Raw genomic sequence first — 19,626 nt, 5'->3', positions numbered from 1 at the left:
CCGACAAGCGCTCTCCAAAGAATCCAGCCAGCAACACGATATTCATTCTTTGTCGCATCATAGATGCAATAGTCTCATGTATCGAAGGGGAGCAGGGATCAGCTCCGTCAAGCTGACCCTTGTTCCCTATATTTAATCGCCCCTGTCGTGTGCCGCCCTGAGGCCCGAGCTCTCGCAAAGAGCAGCTCGAAAAGCATTTCATCCTGAATTCACACCTCCAGCAAACAAGCACCACAAGAAATGTCATCCAAGCGCAGTGTCCTCATCACCGGCTGCTCCGACGGCAGTCTCGGATCCGCCCTCGCGCTCCAATTCCACCAAGCGGGCTGGCGCGTGTTCGCCACGGCCCGCAACCCCGCGAAGCTCAAGGAGGCCGAGAAGGCGGGCATCGAGACCGTCCTGCTGGACACTCTGTCGAACGAGTCGATCCGCGCCTGCGTCGCCCGCGTCCAGGAGCTGACGGGCGGGTCGCTGGACGCGCTGATCAACAACGCGGGCGGCGGGTACTCGATGCCCGTCATGGACATCGAGATCCCGATCGCGCGGGACTTGTTCGAGCTCAACGTCTGGTCGCTGATCAGCGTCGCCCAGGCCTTCCTCCCTTTACTCCTGGAGTCCGCCCGGACCGGTGGCCCCGGCCGTGGCCCGACCTTGCTCGTCAACCACACCTCCATCTCCGGGACCATCGGCGCCACCGGGCCCTTCGCGGGGGCCTACAACGCCTCCAAGGCCGCCGCCTCCAGCTTCACCGAGACCCTGCGACTCGAGCTCGAGCCCTTCGGCATCAAGGTGATCAACCTCGTCACCGGCGCGGTCCAGTCCACCTTCCATGATAAGGCGCCGCACCCGACTCTGCCTGCTTCTTCCCTGTACAATGTCGCCAAGGAGACCGTGGAGCGCGCCTTGACCAATACCGATCCCGAGAATGATACCCCCGCCGCGGCGTGGGCGAAGCAGGTGGTCCGCGACCTCAGTAAGCGCACTCCGCCGTATTGGATCTGGCGCGGCAAGCTCGCCATGATGGCCCGGATCGCGGGCCTCCTGCCGCTGGGGTTCTTCGATGGGACGATGAAGAAGTGGGTTGGCTTGGATGTGGTGGAGCAGCGGTGGAAGGAGCAGGTGAAGGCGTCATCTTGAGATGGTGAAGGTGTCCTGTGTAAAGGATTGGTATATAATGCACGCCTGTGCCTAGTAAGAAACTGAAGGTGTTGGTTGTACGGAGTTCTCTGGTGGTTTAGTCTTTGATCTTTGGCATAAGAGCCGGGAGGGAATTTTGTGATCAGTGGTATCTTGTTCTTTCGTTGCTGCCTGTTACCGTGCTGTGTTTGTCTTTCCTGGAGTCTTGTCTTGCTGTGATTCTGGGAGTTTCGTTCTCTCTCAGCCGGTGGGACTATTTTGTTCGAAATATATCGTAATGGGCCAACTGTATATACGAAGCTGGCTCAGATAATGATATTATACACAGCGATAATAAGTCAGTGCGTAGACCATCGGCAGAGCTTGATATAGGCTTGATCATGGGATAACAACAATGAGGAACTAGACGCCTGTGTCCGAATGGGACCTCAACGCCATCTATCTATCAGACCAAACATACTCTAGCAGTATGCAGCCCATTGCTTTGAAGCTGCTGGGCACCTGGTAGTAAGATAGAAAATGAAAGATCATAAACCACGCCTGATCCTCCCAGACTTGCTGTGTATATGGATGTAGTCTTAGCTCGGATGATTGGGTAAAGAGAGGGGGGGTATAGAGGATCGACAGAGGTGGAGAGTACTAGGTATTCAAGAGGCGTGGTCTGAGACAGTATGCCTAAAACCGTCAGCAAGAAAAGAACCCCAGTTTGATCCATCATTAGGTATAATTAACATGTGCTGATATGGAAATCCACTCGCAGATCTGGTTAAACGATATTGGTATAGCTACCTGTAGCTTCTAACAACACGCAGCAGGAAGATCCGAGGCGACGGGGCGGTCGAAACAGGGATGGCCATAATCAGACGAGCGCACGACCGCTATAGCTAGATCTGCTCCCTACCTAGTCTTGTATAAGTTCTCAGTTGGCCAGACCTGAAAACTGTTATGACTCCGGGAACGGCCACATGGCTCTTGCCTCATCCGGGGATCTTTCCTCGGCTGCTGCTCGCTCGGTCCACATCGCCAGCAGCTCCCGATTCTGCCTCCGCTTCTCGGCGATATCCAGCTGCGGTGCAATCCACTTTTCGGCGTCGGTGTCGAGGCACTCCATCGCGAGTTGCTGGACATCATTCCACGCCTGATACTCTGCATATTGGCGTTCGTGCTGACGGGTTTCTTCATCGCTGAATGAATAAGGGCATTCACTAGTGAAGTCCAACGCCGACCAGTTCTGGAAAATCTGAAGCAGACTCTCGCGCAGCGGCACGATTCCCACCTCCGAGACTTCGCCGCAGCGGACGAACAACTCCCGAAAGACGCGGGGCACAACGTTCACCATCGCGTCGTGGGCGACGCGGTCGTCGAGGAATTTGGCGACTTCGTATGCTTTGGCGAGCTTGGCCTGGGAGAATTCCTGCAGAGCAGCTGCCTGGCTTTCTTCGTCGAGGGAAGTGAAACCGTCTGGGAGTGTGGGCTTCACAAAACCCTTTGGATAGTCTATTGGGGGCTTGAGAAAGACTGGCCATCGGGCTTGAAGGAATAGAGGGTGGATGGACAGGGACCGAAAGTCGATCAGGGAGACGATTCTCGAGCTTTCGTCCGGAGCTACGAAGATGTTTCCCATGTGGAGGTCCGTGTGCCATAGTGTAGGCTGGGCCGATTGGCCGATTGATGGGTGCGAGTCGATCTGCTGGAATACACTCATTGCAGCTTCTAAGAGCTGGGTTTGCTCTTGAATGCTACCTTGGTGGAATGGTAACCGGGGGGTTGACTTTCCCAGGTCTGATAAAGTTCGCCCTGGAGGTCGGTTAGCTGACGCAACACATGGTCTATTGTGGTAAGGGCTCACAAGGCCCATGGCTAAAGCTTTCAGACCGGGGGGCAGCTGAATCAGTCGCAGCCGAAGGATGACACGATGGCCCGACGCAAAACCGATCAGAAGAGTCTACGTCCACACACGCCTGTGGCGATCGTATTGGGTCCGCACCAACCCTCCGTTAGAGCCCCCCGTACGCAGGAAATGCAATGGCTGACAGTTGCGCCTCAAGCTTCACCAGATCCTGGATCAGCCCCAACCTCTCGATCTCCGCCATCCCCTCCCATCGTTCATACAGCGGAACCCCTGCCGCCTTCTCCATGATGATGTACTCGGCTCCGATCGGGCTCAAACTGTCCGAGGACCAGGAGAGCACTCCTGGAACGGGGATACGCGTATACTTCTTAACTGATACCATATGAGCATCAGTAAGATTGATAGATGAGGGATACATACCATACTGCAGAGCCGCGACCTCAGAAGCGACAGTCAGGGAGGCTGGTCCCGCGATATGATACGGGAGCTTCGCAACAACCTCCTCGTCATTCTCCTTCGTCAGCAGCAGGGCTTTGCTGAACCCTCCCTCGAGCTTCTCAATCGTTCGGATCGGGGATGGATTTACCCCGGCTGTCGCAGCGAGATCGCAGAGAGCTTCGATGTTGAATTTCAGGTATCGTCGACGGAGCTGGGTTTCTTCGTCGATGAGGAAATGGCCATTGGTGTAGGTGAATAGCTCTTCGCGGGCGATGGCGTTGCCTGGGGGAGTTAGGGGGGTTCCGCTACTAGGAAGAAGGTGCTGTGCTTAGGGAGGTGTTTTACCTCGACAAAGGATGGATAGTGGAGCTATCAAGCTTCGAGGCTTGAGGCTCCTGGGGCATCTACGGAAGGAAAGCATACTGGAGCTGGGCTCTGCGAATACATGGACAGATGTGGGGGAGTGGTTGTTGTGATGGACAGGCGCAGGGGACGATGTAGTCGAGGGCGGATTAGTCAGTGATGCAGGGAGCAGACATCACTTCTGGCACTCTTGGGGATCACTCCTAACGTCTTTCTCACTCCATCAGGATGAAGGTAGTTCAATGACTTGCTCTGCCTCGGCTCCTGCTGATCAGTAAGTCTCAAGTGATCGAATAATGCCACTACAGACGCAACAGAAGCTTCGAGATTCAGGTAGTTGCATGACACGATGAGGCCTCAAGAGATCTGAGCCCCTGATGGTTATTGGAAAGATGACCGCCCTCGGAAAAATCATTTTAGATTTCTTCTCAGATCACAAGAATCAAGATCCACAGGCAAAGGTACAGACACGAATGAGGAACCAAAAGCACAATGTATTCAGCATGTATGAGAAAGGACGCCGCGCCATGCACGCATATCATGAACAACATATTCAACCCTAAAAGGATCCAAATCAAACACCTACCCCCCACCCCCAACCGCAGGGTCGTAGGGGAAGAACCGATGTAAATACCAGAACAAGCTCAAAATCCCTCCTCAACCGCCTTCTGCCCATGCCTCGTCCTCCGTCCCCCGCCCCACCCCACATTCTCCAGCTCCCGGAACTCCGGCACCAGCTGCTGATCCCCGAGACCGGCAGCCTTACCGGCACTCTTCTTCGCCACGGCCTTCCCCGCCTGATGCAAGAACTGCTCGCGCATGGCCACGGCGTCCGGATCCTCGTAGTCCAGCTGCGTCATGGCCGGCGGCTCGTTCTCGTCCTCCTCGCCCGCGTACTCATGCTCGTACTCGGACATGACCATCGAATTGCTGGCGGTCCTGCCCTCCATGTCCAGGTACTCGAGTCGGGCGGCGGTGCTGTTCGCGCGGGAGAGGATGCCGCCGCTGTCCGCGGGGTGGTTGGAGTCGAAGATGGCGCTGCCGCAGCCGTCGTCGTTGAGGGTGTCGATGGAGCTGGCGCGCGAGAACGAGAACGCTTTCGTCTGCGGGTGGTGCTGGTCGAGGGAGACGAGGCCGCCGCTGTTGGTGCGGCTCGAGGGCGCGCGTCCGAGGAGCGGTTTCCGAGCGCGGGAGCGGGGCCGGTCACCGTGGCTGTCCCCGGGTTCAGAACCAGAATTGGTGCGGGCTTGTTTCATGAGGCCGCTGACGGCCAGGTCGATGACGGATTGCGCGGTCGGGCCGGTGGAGACATCGGAGATCTTGCGTTTGAGCGGTGAGGAGCTCGTGGAGGTGATTGAGTTCTTCTTGATGGGCGATTCTTTGACTGGGGTAGGGACTCGAGAGCGGTCGTCTGGCTTCGCTTTGGATGGTGCTTCGTGCCGTTGATCAAGTTCATCCGCCTTGGCGGTGTCGGTTGCTCGATAAGGGTGGCCTGTTCCATCGATTCGGGTTTTTGATTGGCCAGTCTGGTGATGAGCGGTTGTTTTGGTGGCGTTCGTGGGCTGGTTGGTGGTTGAGGATGGTCGGTTCTGCTCCGGATGCGAGCCAGCTCGCTTCTCCCGAGACTTGCCACTTTGGGTGGGTTGCTTTTGAATTAGATAGGGTTCGAAAGGCTGCTTTTTCTCGTGGCGAATGGAGGCCCAGAGCCAGTCCGCAGAGACTGCTGGCACTCCCCACTCCTGAGTATGCCGTAGCTTGTCCTGGTTCACAGGGCTGGCGTCGTTGCAGACGAGCACAGAAGCCTTGGGCGTCAGGTACTCGTTGTATGTAGCACCTAAAGGATTAGTCTTGGTCTAATATGAAGCCGGAATGTCCCTTACCGATTAGATTGACAAGCTTGGACAAGTGCAGGAGATCGATACGGAAGAACCCGGTTGAGCAAACCTTAAGGCCAGATAATCCTAAGACCGTCAGAGCAGTCTCCAAGCTTGAAGCGAGAGGACTTACCGTCGACCGGAAATGAGGGAATGGGCGTGTTTGCGACGTGGGATTCTGGAGGCACGAGTGTTTTCGCATCAAGGCATCTCTCCAGCCACATATCCGTCACCACTTCGCATTCGAATGCCAAATCATCGGTGGACGGAACCTGGGTTTTAGACATCTTGAAAGGAACGATTGTGTACAGACCGTGGCCGGTTTTCGGGATGTCTGATCGGGTGAACTCGCTCAAGGATCCCACCAATTGTGCCCCGTTGAACGATAGATGGTGGCGTAGCACGTTCGTCTGCCGAACGTATTAGTTTCTAGCCCGATGGTATCCGTACCCCAAGACACAAACCTGTTTCGACGAGAACCCATGTATGTAAAAGTAGCAGCCATGCAGAAACCCTTCATCCTTGCTAGCGACCGGCTCCGGTGGTGGCTGGGGACGTGACTCTTGCGCCTCCGCCATGGTCGTCTCGCTAGCGAACGACTTCACCTCCTGGAGGCCCGAGGTAGCCTTCCGCAAGGCCCGGGTCTCGCTCTGCTGGCTCCCCTTGGACCGGCCAAAGTCGCCCGCCTCGAACCCGATGCCAATGATATCGCCCCAGATGCCTTCGTTCTGGTCTCCAAGCTTCGTGCTCGCGATACGGCGCAGTTTTCGGGGTCGGGGGTTATTCGAGGGGTTCTCACTGTCGGCCCCCGAGGCAGCCTTGGGCTTGGGCGCGGGCAAGGCTCGATGCCAGGCGCCAACGCCATGCTGCTCCGACGGCAATTGCAGGTCGTACAGGGCCTCTTCCAGGACCATCCCCCGCTCGAGACTGTCGGTGAGCCACTTCATCGAGACGATCTTGATCCCCCACTGCATCGCGAACTTGTATTTGTCCCCCTCGGTGCTCCGCGCGATCAGGTGGCTGGTGCCTTTCACGAGGTCTTTCCGGAACTCGGCGCCATGGGCCGTGACTGTGTCCTGGATGTAGTTCCTAACCGACACTGAAGACGAAAAAAAAAAACAGAAAGTTGTTAGACGAGCCTCCATACCCCAGCGGATCTGTGTCTGATGAACTCAAAACTCACTATCCTCAAACCCCGTAATGCAGATGGACAAGCCTCCAAAAACCGGGAATCGGTACGCGGCCTCCAGCGCGCGGATGTCCGTGTCGCCGCCCTTAATCCACGACTGACGCACTGCCTCAACCCATTCGGGTTTCAGGACCGTGACGTCGGCCCGTTCCCGCGCGACGAATTTGTACTTGGGCGTGTTGACCTCGCCGATCAGCAGGTGAGTGACATCAGAGGTGAGGTCGAACTTGTGGGTCGCTCCCATCTGACTCGCGACGGAGGCAATCTCAGACTATCGCCCATTTCCAAAGATGTTAGCGGACATTATCGTGGTGGGAAGAGCCATGACTTCAGGGTGTGGGTGGGATCGAGACTTTACCCGCTGCTCGGGGAGGATTGAGGTGAAGCAGAGAACCACCCCGGTGAGGGGATGCTCCTTGTCTATTCCAGGTCATTGGGGCTTAGTGCTAAACTTGCAATGGTAGCGTTCAAAGGAAACTTACTTGCGCCCGCAGTCTCAGCCATCGTTCATGGTCGCCGAGCAGAATGAGACCTCCAGCCTGTGCGATGGGGTGAATCTTGGTTTGCTTCCCCGACTTCGCGCCGGAGAGCGCGCAAAGGCGATGCGCGATCACGTGACTGGGTGGTATCAGTGGGTGCCGCTCTCACTTTGTCTAAGCTTATGCTTGAGAAGCCATGAACCACTCTACGACAAAACACTAATCTTGATCACAGATCAAGAGACTCACAGCCAACCCAAATTCCGGCCATGTCTGCTCCAGCTCCGGCTTTCACGTGCTTAGGGCACGACAGCTTATCAGCATGTCACGTGCGATAAGAAGCAGAGTGGCGCGGGCGCGTATCCAATCAACAAAAACGCGCATATTTCCAAAGGAACGCGGATTAACTTCCAATTCGAAAAAAAAAAAAAAAACCACTACTCATCAATAACAGGATAGGATAAACCCCACCTCCACAAGAATTCCTCTCCTTCACGAGACCCTTATCGGCCCCGAGAAGCCAGCATATGCACCTCGCCAGACACCACGTACGGGCGTCATCGGGTTCATATCGTCAATTCACCACTTCCAATGGTCCATTATTGATACTACCGCGATCCGCCTCGAATCGACTACCCCCTCCTCTTCCGTCTTCTCGTCGTCGACCATTGTCTCCGTCCGGACGAGGACCAACCCCTCCAATGTTTCAGCGAGCTGCCAATCGATACCCCGCCGCGCCGGCGGCTCCGCTGCAGTCCACGCTCGGGGCTCGCAACAACAGCAGTGCCGCACCGCTGCACAAACCGGCGGCCCCGGCGTCGTCGTTAGGGGTCAAGCGGAAGATCGAGATGACCAGCACGCAATCGACGTTGGGATCGCTGCACGACGAGGTGTACTTCGATGAGAACGACTTTGACGATGACGAGGACTTGGACTTCGAGGCTCCCGACCCATTCACTCGCCCCGCCGCCCCCGTTCACGCCGCCGCAGTGGCTACTCAAATCGACAGACCGCCCAAGATCACGAAAGGACAGAAGCAAGAGGAGGAGGATGGGATGGCGGGATACCCGAATCTGAGCAGCGCGTTCGCGGACGATAAGATCTCGGTCGTCGACCTGACGGAAACACCCACCCGCGATACGTCATCGGCGGCGGTGAAGTACCCCGACCTCCCTCCGATGCCCGCCGATGACAATCAGCCCCCCTCGAGCAGCATACAGTACCCCTGGTCCTCGTCGCCCCCATCCCACTTCCAGGCGCCTGTCAAGAAACCGCGGAAACTACCATGGCTGGGCGAGGAAGACGAAGAGGTGGGTATGGGTCCCCGGAAGCCCGTGACGCCTGCGCGTCCGAAGCAGACGGCGCCTTGGAACAAGTCCGCGAGCGCGATCAAGGAGGAGCAGCGGGAACTGCGGCGGCAGAACAAGGAAATGAAGGCGCTCGTGACGGGCCAGCTGCCACCACCCCGGGCGCAGGTGGCGTCGATCTTCCTCAGTGACGAGCAACGACACGTTCTGGACGCCGTGGTGCAGCAGGGGAAGAGTATCTTCTTCACGGGATCGGCCGGAACAGGAAAGTCGGTGCTGATGCGGGAGATCATCAAGAAGCTGCGGGACAAGTACAAACGGGAACCGGATCGGGTCGCGGTAACAGCGTCGACCGGTCTCGCCGCTTGTAACATCGAGGGCGTAACGCTGCACAGCTTTGCGGGGATCGGGTTAGGCAAAGAGCCGGTGCCCGAGCTGGTCAAGAAGGTCAGTCGGCATCCGGCCAACTCGCCGCACAGGAATGACGGCGTAATGCCATGGCTAACGGCGTAGCAGATCAAGAAGAACCAAAAGGCGCGGAACCGCTGGCTACGCACCCGGGTGCTCATCGTCGACGAAGTGTCCATGGTCGACGGCGACCTGTTCGACAAGCTGGAGGAAGTGGCCCGACTGATCCGCAACAACGGCCGTCCGTTCGGAGGGATTCAGCTCGTCGTGACCGGCGACTTCTTCCAGCTGCCCCCGGTGCCCGAGGGCGGCAACCGCGAGGCCAAATTCGCCTTCGCGGCCTCGACCTGGAACACCTCGATCCAACACACGATCCTGCTCACCCACATCTTCCGCCAGAAGGACCCGGAGTTCGCCGACATGCTGAACGAGATGCGCCTGGGCAAGTTGACCCCGCGCACCATCGAAACCTTCAAGCAGCTTTCTCGGCCGCTGAACTTCCACGACGCCCTCGAGGCTACTGAGTTGTGAGCCTTACCCCCCCCCCCTTAAAATCCAGGCATGGTATTGACAGCTGGCTAGATTCCCCACCCGACAAGAAGTCGACCACGCGAACAGTGCGCGCATGAATCGACTCTCGGGCGAAGTGATGACCTTCACCGCGCAGGACTCGGGGACGATTCAAGACCCGCAGTTTCGCGAGAAGCTCCTCTCCAACTGCATGGCGCCGCCGGTGATCCACCTGAAGAAGGGGGCGCAGGTGATGCTGATCAAGAACATGGAGGACACGCTGGTGAACGGGTCGATCGGGCGGGTGGTCGCGTTCATGGACGAGGCGACCTTCGACTACTACATTGAGAACGAGAACGAATTCTCGGGAGGCAACAAACTTGATGGCGAGGGCGACAACGATATCGACAACGACGACGCCGCGATCATGGCGCGGGCCCGCAAGAAGCTCAAACCGCTCGCCCACAAGGACGGGGGTGCGGCCGCCGCCGTGACGACGCGCAAGTGGCCGCTGGTGTGCTTCGTGCAGCCCGACGGCACGGAGCGGCATCTGCTCTGCCAGCCCGAGACGTGGAAGATCGAGCTCCCCAACGGCGAGGTGCAGGCGCAGCGCCAGCAGGTGCCGCTGATCCTGGCCTGGGCGCTGTCCATCCACAAGGCGCAGGGCCAGACCCTGCAGCGCGTCAAGGTCGATCTGGGCAAGGTGTTCGAGAAGGGCCAGGCTTACGTCGCGCTGAGTCGTGCAACCTCCAAGGCGGGCCTGCAGGTTACGCGGTTCGACGCCCGCAGGGTCATGGTCCACCCCCGGGTCATCGACTTCTACTCCAAGCTGGTCAGCATCACCGACGTTTTGAAGCCGAAGGCCGGCAGGGGGGCGGCAGCTGAACCTGAGGATGAATTCGAGGAGTACTACGGCTCGTTTTAGGGTCTTTGCACGGGCTTTACATTCTTACGGCCACAGGCAATCTTATACCTGTCAAGGTCAGCGGGCTGGGTTCATGACTAATGATTACATTGATTGTGCAGATATCGATATTTACTGGGTGTTAAATGGGTTCCAGATTGTGTACGAGGGGTGGGTGGGAAAATCGCTGTAACATAGACCATTAATCAGGGTGTTGCGTCTAGTTCGAGAATCGAACAAGATTAAGGAAGTAAACATGGCTCGAGCCTTCCCCTACCATGGAACACAATCCCCCTAGCCAAAGCCAATGGACACTCACATCGTAGGGCTGGTGTTCGATCGCAAACAACTACCAACCGCATCACAAACAAAAGGAAATCAAAACACCTGTCCTGCTCAGCCTCCCTTGGAAGGAAGGACGTGGACAGAGACAAAAAAGAGTGGCCCGAACCGCGATTCGAACGCGGGGCCTCTCGCATTTAAGATGTGGATCCCAAAGCGAGAATCATACCACTAGACCATCCGGGCTCTTATGATGTCAGAAGCTGACTTACTTAATATAAGACTACCTCAAACCAGAACAGAGTCGAGGAAAACAAAAACAAAAGAAACAAGGCCCGAGCCGCGGATCGAACGCGGGACCTCTCGCAGATATGCTTGGGTTTGGAATCCCTAAGCGAGAATCATACCACTAGACCACCCGGGCTTGATGATGTCATTTGCTGGATTTGTGGCATCATCAAGAAAAGAAAAGAAGGTGTCTGAATGTGGATGTATATGATGGGGGTTGAGTTTATATTTAGGTGACTGTGCGCCCTAACTCAAAACCTGTTTCTCATGCCCTATGTATATTTCACGGGTGATCAATTCTACACGACAGACCTGTACACAGAGTATACCTAGAGTTGTTGTTTACTGCGAAGTTGAACGCTTGTTGGGAGCTTCCGCCCTGTGCAATATATATAGAGTACCGTGGCATTCGAGCCTCTAACCCGATTAATTGGGAACCACCGCGCACACTTTCATCCGCCATCGCCTACATGCCAGTAGCACAAGAAGAACGTCAACCACGTATGGCAGGTTTCCAAAGAAGAAGAGTTGGAGATTTGAAGTTGTGGCTGCGCACGGAAGTGCAAATAATGCAAATCAACCATACAAACCGGTGCAACTTGAGCCTCGTGCCCGGTGCATATACAGGAAACCTCACAGGAAACCCCAAGGAGGGGATCACGAGAAGAGAAGGTTACCTCTGTTATATCGTTAAACAAGTGAGATCTTGGTCTATATATCTGGTGAGCAGTGTTCCAATTTGAATCTAAATCTATTCAAGTTCTGCTTAGATATAACTTATACTCTGGACAGACTCGGACATACTATCACATATCTGCTCAGCAAAATACAGAGTACAAGTACTCACCTGGCTAGCCGTGAGCAGCTTCCCGTTCAAGTGTCTCATCAGCTACTAGATGCCTGCTACAAGTGTCGATAGAATGCCAGACTAAACACCAAAAGGGCCTAGCAGACCCTGCCTGACCAAGTACACAAAACCTGTCGGATCTCCCCCCCCCCCTTCAAGTTCTCTCTCTCTCTCTCTCTCTCTGCGCGAGGCTTCACGTTTTCACCCTCACCAAATTTCCTTTTACTTGCATCTCAATTAACGGAACATCCTTCTCCCCCTCTTCCTCCATCATGCACGATGATCATCCGTCTCCTGCCGACCAAGCCGACCAGCCCACCATTATCACCTTCGACAACAGCGGCGACGGCCCGCTCCGAGTACCCGGTTTTGGCACGATTCCTCTGACATACGAGCTCCCATCCGACGCGCGCTTTGCCCATGGCATCCAAGAGTGGCGACAGGCGCCCGCCGTCACCGCCCGAGAGCTGGCCATGACAACCGCCATGAACCGTCTGACCGACCGCCCCAACTGGCATGTCGACGTCTTCGATGACGGGGTCGTGGCGCGCTGGCGACAAGACAGCATCGCCTCCCTCGCGATGAATCCCCTGCTGAGTGATCGGGCCTGGGCCTGGTGCGTCCGGGAACTGCGCGACAAGGCCGTCGAATATCGTCAGAAGGGACATATCCGGGTGCTAGACACGGGGTCCTGTGTTTGCAAGTCGGACTATGTTCCTGCGCGAGGAACGGGGGAGCTGGCCGGGGAGTTCCGACGCGCCGTGAAGCCGGTGCTCCGCGCCCTCGTGCAATCCGGGATGGTGGATTGGCGGTCACGGCTTCGGTTGAGTATCATCGACCCGACCTTGTTTCCGCTGGTCTATGGGCGGAGCCCGGTCTTGGCGGATGGGGGTCGAGTGGAGCTAGGGGATGTGTGGGGCGCGTACCAGGGAGCGACTCCCCTTGCGCCTACTCATGTGGATAAGAGGACCGATGCGGCGGATGTTCAGAGGCAGATGGAGGAGGCCCGGCATGTGCATGTCGATGATGAAACAGCGCCTCACTACCGGTGGAGCGCGAATTATCAGGCTCTACCGTGTGAAGTGGAGTTCATCGGCGAGGCAGGGTCAACGCAGGTGCGCCTCACATCGTACATCAACAATCTACACCCGATGCACAAGCACCTCTACCGGGCAATCGAGACGCTGATGAGCCGGGCGATTCCATTGTGGAACGACTGTCTGGTGCAGGGACAGCGCGGCTGGAAGGATATCCTGAACCAAGGCCAGCTGGGGCCGGTCCCGCTCCGGATCATCACGTATGGAGTCGAATGGGAGAATGAGCTTCCCGAATGGCTGCTCGCCTTCCGGGTCCCAGGGTCAGGAAGGAAGAGGATGTACCGCAAAGCGCGAGAAGCGCTTCTGGACAGTGTGGGAGATGACACGGACGAGGGTCGCCGCAGACACCGAGAGGCGCAAGAACGGCTGGACTGCTATCCAGACGTGGAGGGAAACGAAGAGAAGGAGTTGCCGCCCCCGGAGTCAGAGCTCTGGCAACGCGCGAAGGAGTATCTCGAGCTCCCTGGGGACGGGTCTGACACTCCCGTTCCTGCCCCGGACGACTGGCAGCAAGACACGTGGGGGAAGATCCAAGGCAATGTCAAGCGGCTGCTGCGTTTCTGTCACCCCGAGCCAGGGACCGCATTTTCTTACGAAGAGTGGAAGACGGCGCGCCACAACGAGAGAGCTGTGGTGGATCTAGTCCGCGAGAGGAAGCACTGGCACGATGTTCCCTACGAGCCGCTCACACCGCCCCACAAACCCTATACAATTCGGCTCCAGGACACCTTCCGTTTGCAGGGACTACAAATCATTGTCAACATGGAGAACATCGAGCTTACCCCTGACAGTGGGGACTACAAAGGCACGGACTGGCACATGGAAGGCCAGCTCAACGAACACATTGTTGCTCTTGCCGTGTTTGCCTACGATATCGACAATATTACCGAACCTCGAATCGCCTTCCGTCAGAATACTAAGCTAGATGAAAGCTTCTATCGATATAGGGAGTACAAAGAGCAAGGGCGAAAGTGGCAGTGGCATCCCCGACTGCTGCCCGCCCGGCGATATGGGAAAAACACCCACTCGGATCTGAATGAACTGGCACAGATCTTAGGATTTTCAAGCTTCGACCTCGACATCGACAATCACGCAGCAAGGACATGGCAGGACCAAGGCGCAGTTTCGCTCTCGCAAGGGCGTGTGATCGCATTCCCCAACCTTCTCGAGCACCGCGTCGAGCCCTTCTCCCTGGCCGATTCCAGCCGCCCGGGGCATTATCGTTCCATCACCTTGCATCTGGTTGACCCGCACTATCGCATCTGCTCCACCCGCAATGTGCCGCCGCAGCAGCATCACTGGTGGGCACAAGCGGTCGGGGAGACCCTGCGCGCTGCGGCCCGACTCCCCCAGGAGATTAGTGACAAGATCATGCAAAACACCGGCAGCTGGCCTATGGGGTTGCCGGAAGCGCGACGGCACCGCCGCGCTTTTTGGCAAGAGCATCGCTGGAATAACCTGGTCCGGATGGATCGGATGGATCATCCGTACTTCAATTGTTGAATGTACGGGCTATCACCGGAGGCCCTAGAGGGTCTGGCGGGAGCCAAAGAACAAGCCTAAACAAGCATATATCAAGAACTCGGCACCAGCAACAGTTACATGTCTATAAAATTCAAACTTTCCAAGAGATCATCCCCCAAAGAGCTTGTCTAAGCTAGCCTTGATAATTTCCGAAGCGTACAGTAGGCCCATAATGAGAACGCGCCGAGAGATACTGCCTGAGTCCCCGGAACATATTCTAGGTAGGGGCGGGTTTTCCACCCCCCTCGGAGTGCATTAGCCCTAATTGTCGACTTGGACTGAAGTTAATCATTTATCTCACTACTCATGATATCGCGATTAGCGAAAGGTTCTCGTAAGGGACCTCTTTGTCCTCGGATCGATCGGGACCCAGGGAGCACTTTTCGGGGAGAGGGCTCTGAGAGGTTTCTCTTGCAGCCAGTGATTAAGAAAACTCACTGCTTCAAACGCAGGTGGCGACAGGAGTTTCAACATGGAATGGAAATGTAGTAGACATTTGCGTTAGTTATGATAAATTATGGACAGTCAATTGGCACATACGACCACAGGGTGTGGAAAATAGGGCTTCCCGTCCGCTCAGCCGTACTCAAGCCACACGCCGGGAGGTTAGTAGTTGGGTGGGTGACCACCAGCGAATCCCTTCTTTTGTATGTTTTTGTTTGGCTTTTCTTTAGTGGGGATAGATTTTTGCCTGGTTAGGTCCGGTCAAGTGTGTGTCGTCCTTCACCTGAGTACCGCAGCCGTCCAAACTTCACCCCCGGGCAAGCCGGACTTCCCGATATGGCCTCCTTCGCTCCCCTATCAGCCCCTCCACAAGAGAAGCAGGTATATCCCCAAAAGAAGCAGAAACACCAGGGCCATAATCAGAGAGGCAACAAAAGTACCTATCTCCCACCGTGGGTTGACCATGGCCCTTCAAAGTTAAAATGCACCAGGTATCTAGATCAGGAGTCAGACACAAAAACCCATCAATAACCTGCTTCAGAGAGTCAATATGATCGATGTGCGCAAACATGGCAGAGCCGCTCATAGACTCAGAACATCCTCCATCCCTGTCCGGCTAGCCCAGTGGCACGTTTTCCAGCACCGCCAGCATAGACCACTTGGTCATAATTGGCATCGGCTTAAGTTGGACGAATCCGATAGGGTCACTTACCGAGGTAACCAACGATCGTGACACTAACAGTGGCGACATGCAAGGCGTGAACTAGAATCTAAGATTCTAGGGTTGCCTACTGTGCCAATAACAAGCGTGTACTCACTGATGCTAGACTCACATCGAGTGACTCGCTGCGTATACAGCCAAAGTCCCACGGCGCATGCTGCAAGAACAGTAAAATGAGGTTCAATGCTTAACAGTGGACGAGCTTGTGAGGGTCTTAGCTATGGCCGGGAAACTCTGTACAAGTGCAGGACAAGTACAGAGGTGCTTATTGACCTTGCAGAGTACTATCGGACACTTGAAACTTGTATATATCCGCAAAGAAACTCATCCGAGTGACAGGAACGACTGAAATGAAGGGACTTGTACTCGTGGATATAAATCGAGGGGAGAGACGGGGCTAGCCCAGAAGGGCGAAGAGATAACAAGTCAAAGAAAAATAGCAGACTAGCAAGAATGAAACTGTCTGTATATAATGCTGTTGCTGGTGGGTGAGGGCGTAGGAAGCAGAGACCATCAACGCACGAGTCAGCACTAGACTGGGGCGCATCAAGGAACCATATTTGTCGGAACAGGGGCGAAATGTTGAGAGATCATCTTAGGCCCGTCAATTCAAATGATCCTTGCATATGGCGGCGACTGGACACTACGGAGTAGATCGAGCCCCCGTCGATGTTAGTGTAGTGGCTAAGGCACTAGCACTGAGCACTTATGAGTAGAGACCTACTAATACTACTCGGTGGACAAGGGATCTTACTGTCCACGGCAGGCAACCTAGCGCTTACTCCTACTAACTACTGTAAGCCCTAACTAGAGCCCAGTGGATGCCCACCATCCCCACTGGCCAACCCACCCATGACTTATTCGTAATCCATGATCATAGGCTGTGCTATTACCGTCCCATGTTGCTTTAAACTACACTACAATATGGTAACTACCGCACCAAGCAACCGGGTCTCCTATAAATACCGCGATCGCAACCCAGTTTCCCGTGGACGAACCGTCAGCCCATAGTACCCTACTTACATATTGCTTCCCAGTCTATTTCACTCACCGCATCAACGATGAACCCTCAAGTAGACACCCCTCTCGAAGCAGACTACGTGATCGTCGGAGGGGGAACGTCCGGTCTCGTTCTCGCTGCTCGACTGTCCGAGGGCGACTCGGCCCGCTCTGTGATCGTCCTGGAGGCAGGGAAGAACCTAGTCGAGGACCCCCGAGTTCAGACCCCTGCCCTCTGGACCACCCTGATGGGGTCCGAAGCAGATTGGCAGTATCAATCCACGCCTCAGGTATGCTTCTTTTGCCTCATGCGCCAAGCACGAATGCTGATTTCGATCATCAGCCTGCTCTCGGGAATCGAGTCATCAAAGAGCCTCAGGGCAAGCTGCTAGGTGGCTCATCCGGGATCAACGGTCAGGCCTTTATCGCGCCCACCAAGGCGGGAATTGATGGCTGGGAGAAACTGGGTGCAACGGGTTGGGACTGGGCGACTCTCTCCCCGTACTACCGCAAGGCCTTCACTCTGCAGCTGCCAGACGATAACACCCGGGACCATATCGGCACCGGCTGGGTTGACACCGAGGCCAACGGAACGTCGGGCCCGATCAAGGTCTCCTTCCCGGCCGTACGACAAGACCCGCTGTCCAAGGCGTGGGTGGACACGTTTCGAGCAATGGGCTACGGCGTCACCGGCGATCCTTTCTCGGGGGTCTCCACCGGCGGCTACTCCAACCTGGCCGCTGTCGACGCCGAAACCAAGACCCGCAGTTATGCAGCCACGGGCTATGGCGTGCCCGCCAGCCAGCGTCCGAGCGTGCGCATCCTCACCAACGCGGTCGCCCGTCGCATTCGTCTTGAGTCTGAGGAGTCGGGGGTTACCGCCACGGGAGTGGACGCAGACATTGAAGGACAAGCTACAGTCGTCAAGGCGAAAAAGGAGGTGATTCTGACTGCCGGGGCCCTCAATACTCCAAGACTGCTCGAACTGTCCGGTATTGGGGGCCAAGCCATTCTCGACAAGTTCAGCATTCCGGTCGTGATCGACAACCCCAACGTCGGCGAGAATCTCCAGGACCATCTCATGAGTGGGATCAGCTTCGAGGTGAAGCCGGGGGTGGTCACCGGTGATCCGCTTCTGCGGCAGGAGCCCGACGCGATCCAGACCGCATTGCAACTGTATGCCGAACACAAAGCCGGGCCCATGACCGTGGGCGGAGTGCAATCCTGCGCCTACATGCCTATCATCGAGTCTCATGGCCACCAGGAAGCGAAGCGGGCGCATCTCGAGACCTTCCCCAGTGACCCCGATGCTCGCCACGAAGTGATCCGAGACATCTACGGGGGATTGGATGCGCCCACCTGCTCGATGTTCATGTTCTTGGCGCAGGCCAACCTCCACCAGGACAGCAGAGCTTCGTCGGCCAGGAGCTTCTGCCGGGCAACTACCTCAGCCTGGGCGTCTCCCGGAGTCTACCCTTCTCCCGTGGAGCGGTGCATATCGCCTCGGTGGACCCGGACGCGCCCCTGACCATCGATCCTCGTTATTTCTCGAACCCGCTCGATCTGGACATCATGGCCCGGAACCTGCTGGACGTGGAGCGCCTCCACGGTCTGAGGCCGCTCGCGGATTATCTGGCTGCCGATGGCCGCCGCAATCACCCGGACGCCTCTCTCACGGACCTCGACTCCGCCAAGAGATACCTCCGTGACACGGCCACCACCACCTATCATTCATGTGGTACCGTGGCCATGCTTCCCCGGGAGAAAGGAGGCGTGGTGGACGAGCGCCTGCGGGTGTACGGAACCACCAACCTGCGTGTCTGCGATGCGAGTATCTTTCCTTTGATCCCGGCGGCAAATATCATGTCTACCGTGTACGCGGTGGCGGAGAGGGCGGCGGATATCATCAGAGCGGAGGCGTAGAGCTGATCCTGACTATACCTGCCTTTCACCCTTAGCTGGCTCATATACTCTCGCGTTCACCTGTCGAGCAGTGGTCTGTAGTCAGGGAGTATGAGAACAAGTCCAGATGCCTTCAACCATAGCACACAAAGTGGGTAGCCCAAAAGTCGAAGACGATTTGAAAGACCAGTCCACGGCTGCGCCTGGCCAGCTGAAGCTGTTATGCCTCAGACGTTGACGATGGACCACTCTCCATTGTGCTGATACAACTGGCCGTTCTACAATCCTTCTCTCGTTTGAGGATTTGAATTGGATTGCATATCGCATAGTAGTATATTCCGTCCGTGTGCCTGAGGTTATGTTCGGAGCGTGTATCTAGCCTCGCGGGACTGGTTATTTCCTGGTGCAGGGGAACAGACTACTTTCCGTGGCGACGGTGGGTGTACTCCATAGTGAAAGAGCGGTGCTCGACTCCTGTGTCACCTGTCATCTGCTCTGGTCTCTGTCGGGCTTTCTTGTAGGATAGAAGTAAGGTGGTGAATGAACACGAGAGGAAAAGCGAGTGATCCGAAACGTGTATATATTCCCCTTCCGCTCTCCAAACTTATCTGGTGATCTAGTACTCCGTAGAACCGCGGCAAAACAACCAGCATAAAACCCCCCAAGAACGCGGAATGGAGTACTAGCCAGACCACAGCAATTAAATCAATACAGATACATTATTAAAATAAAACACCTAATCTTTCAGATCGAGAACCCCACAGAAAGGGAGGGGGCACACCAAAAGCGAAAAAAGAAGTGGCCCGAACCGCGATTCGAACGCGGGGCCTCTCGCATTTAAGCTGCAAACCCAAAGCGAGAATCATACCACTAGACCATCCGGGCGCTTATATTATATCTGCCCTTGGTTTGTAATTATGACCCCATAAAACTTGCGAGGCCTGTTGATCACATCACGCACTGTACATACTCACCCCGGGATTGCATGGGGTTAATGGAGGCATACATACCATTCTTAGCCAGTACATAAACCCAGACCAGCCATGGCCTATGGCACAGCC

The 19,626-nt window shown here is 56.0% G+C and overlaps 6 protein-coding genes and 3 non-coding genes across 9 annotated transcripts; 3 read left to right on the top strand and 6 right to left on the bottom strand.

The window, feature by feature from the left end:
• Positions 1 to 2: 2 nt before the first annotated feature.
• BO72DRAFT_407356 (SDR family oxidoreductase) lies at positions 3 to 1,461 on the top strand. The gene has a single exon (XM_040942353.1). The coding sequence runs from the start codon at positions 241 to 243 to the stop codon at positions 1,135 to 1,137; it is 897 nt and encodes a 298-aa protein (XP_040799720.1). The 5' UTR covers positions 3 to 240; the 3' UTR covers positions 1,138 to 1,461.
• Positions 1,462 to 1,508: 47 nt separating this feature from the next.
• Positions 1,509 to 2,026, bottom strand: BO72DRAFT_157967 (uncharacterized protein). Its single transcript, XM_040939280.1, has one exon. It carries the CDS (start codon positions 1,853 to 1,855, stop codon positions 1,583 to 1,585), a length of 273 nt encoding a protein of 90 aa, XP_040799719.1. The 5' UTR covers positions 1,856 to 2,026; the 3' UTR covers positions 1,509 to 1,582.
• Positions 2,027 to 2,080: 54 nt separating this feature from the next.
• On the bottom strand, positions 2,081 to 3,831 carry BO72DRAFT_487223 (phosphotransferase family protein; the record flags this gene model as incomplete). Its single annotated transcript, XM_040947972.1, has 4 exons — positions 2,081 to 2,966; positions 3,172 to 3,361; positions 3,410 to 3,732; positions 3,773 to 3,831. 4 exons carry the CDS (start codon positions 3,829 to 3,831, stop codon positions 2,081 to 2,083), a joined length of 1,458 nt encoding a protein of 485 aa, XP_040799718.1.
• A 350-nt stretch (positions 3,832 to 4,181) lies between these two features.
• BO72DRAFT_449428 (BRCT domain protein) lies at positions 4,182 to 7,397 on the bottom strand. The gene is made up of 7 exons (XM_040945020.1): positions 7,336 to 7,397; positions 7,212 to 7,273; positions 6,848 to 7,124; positions 6,129 to 6,763; positions 5,798 to 6,074; positions 5,671 to 5,751; positions 4,182 to 5,624 (listed from the first exon to the last, which is right to left on the bottom strand). The coding sequence occupies exons 1-7, from the start codon at positions 7,355 to 7,357 to the stop codon at positions 4,435 to 4,437; spliced, it is 2,544 nt and encodes an 847-aa protein (XP_040799717.1). The 5' UTR covers positions 7,358 to 7,397; the 3' UTR covers positions 4,182 to 4,434.
• Positions 7,398 to 10,903: 3,506 nt separating this feature from the next.
• BO72DRAFT_t176 lies at positions 10,904 to 10,989 on the bottom strand. The gene has a single exon. It is a non-coding gene; the product is annotated as a tRNA-Pro (tRNA).
• An 86-nt stretch (positions 10,990 to 11,075) lies between these two features.
• Positions 11,076 to 11,167, bottom strand: BO72DRAFT_t175. Its single transcript has one exon. It is a non-coding gene; the product is annotated as a tRNA-Pro (tRNA).
• An 877-nt stretch (positions 11,168 to 12,044) lies between these two features.
• Positions 12,045 to 14,478, top strand: BO72DRAFT_478535 (DUF4246 domain-containing protein; the record flags this gene model as incomplete). Its single annotated transcript, XM_040947516.1, has 1 exon — positions 12,045 to 14,478. Exon 1 carries the CDS (start codon positions 12,151 to 12,153, stop codon positions 14,476 to 14,478), a length of 2,328 nt encoding a protein of 775 aa, XP_040799716.1. The 5' UTR covers positions 12,045 to 12,150.
• A 2,200-nt stretch (positions 14,479 to 16,678) lies between these two features.
• BO72DRAFT_478534 (GMC family oxidoreductase) lies at positions 16,679 to 18,586 on the top strand (the record flags this gene model as incomplete). Its single annotated transcript, XM_040947515.1, has 3 exons — positions 16,679 to 16,953; positions 17,007 to 18,037; positions 18,076 to 18,586. Exons 1-3 carry the CDS (start codon positions 16,726 to 16,728, stop codon positions 18,584 to 18,586), a joined length of 1,770 nt encoding a protein of 589 aa, XP_040799715.1. The 5' UTR covers positions 16,679 to 16,725.
• Positions 18,587 to 19,365: 779 nt separating this feature from the next.
• On the bottom strand, positions 19,366 to 19,450 carry BO72DRAFT_t174. Its single transcript has one exon. It is a non-coding gene; the product is annotated as a tRNA-Pro (tRNA).
• Between the last annotated feature and the right edge of the window lie 176 nt (positions 19,451 to 19,626).

This window comes from Aspergillus fijiensis (genome assembly GCF_003184825.1).
Source record: "Aspergillus fijiensis CBS 313.89 unplaced genomic scaffold BO72scaffold_34, whole genome shotgun sequence".
Classification (NCBI taxonomy): domain Eukaryota; kingdom Fungi; phylum Ascomycota; class Eurotiomycetes; order Eurotiales; family Aspergillaceae; genus Aspergillus; species Aspergillus fijiensis.
Note: the sequence above shows the minus strand (reverse complement) of the source record. Positions and strands in the feature narration are given on the sequence as shown.

Excerpts from the sequence above, each read along its gene's own strand:
- BO72DRAFT_407356 (XM_040942353.1), top strand. The coding sequence starts at position 241 with ATGTCATCCAAGCGCAGTGTCCTCATCACCGGCTGCTCCGACGGCAGT.
- BO72DRAFT_157967 (XM_040939280.1), bottom strand. The coding sequence starts at position 1,855 with ATGATGGATCAAACTGGGGTTCTTTTCTTGCTGACGGTTTTAGGCATA.
- BO72DRAFT_449428 (XM_040945020.1), bottom strand. The coding sequence starts at position 7,357 with ATGGCTGAGACTGCGGGCGCAA. Across the intron at positions 7,125-7,211 it reads CAATCCTCCCCGAGCAGCGG|TCTGAGATTGCCTCCGTCGC; the intron begins GTAAAGTCTCGA and ends AATGGGCGATAG. Across the intron at positions 5,625-5,670 it reads CAAGCTTGTCAATCTAATCG|GTGCTACATACAACGAGTAC; the intron begins GTAAGGGACATT and ends CTAATCCTTTAG.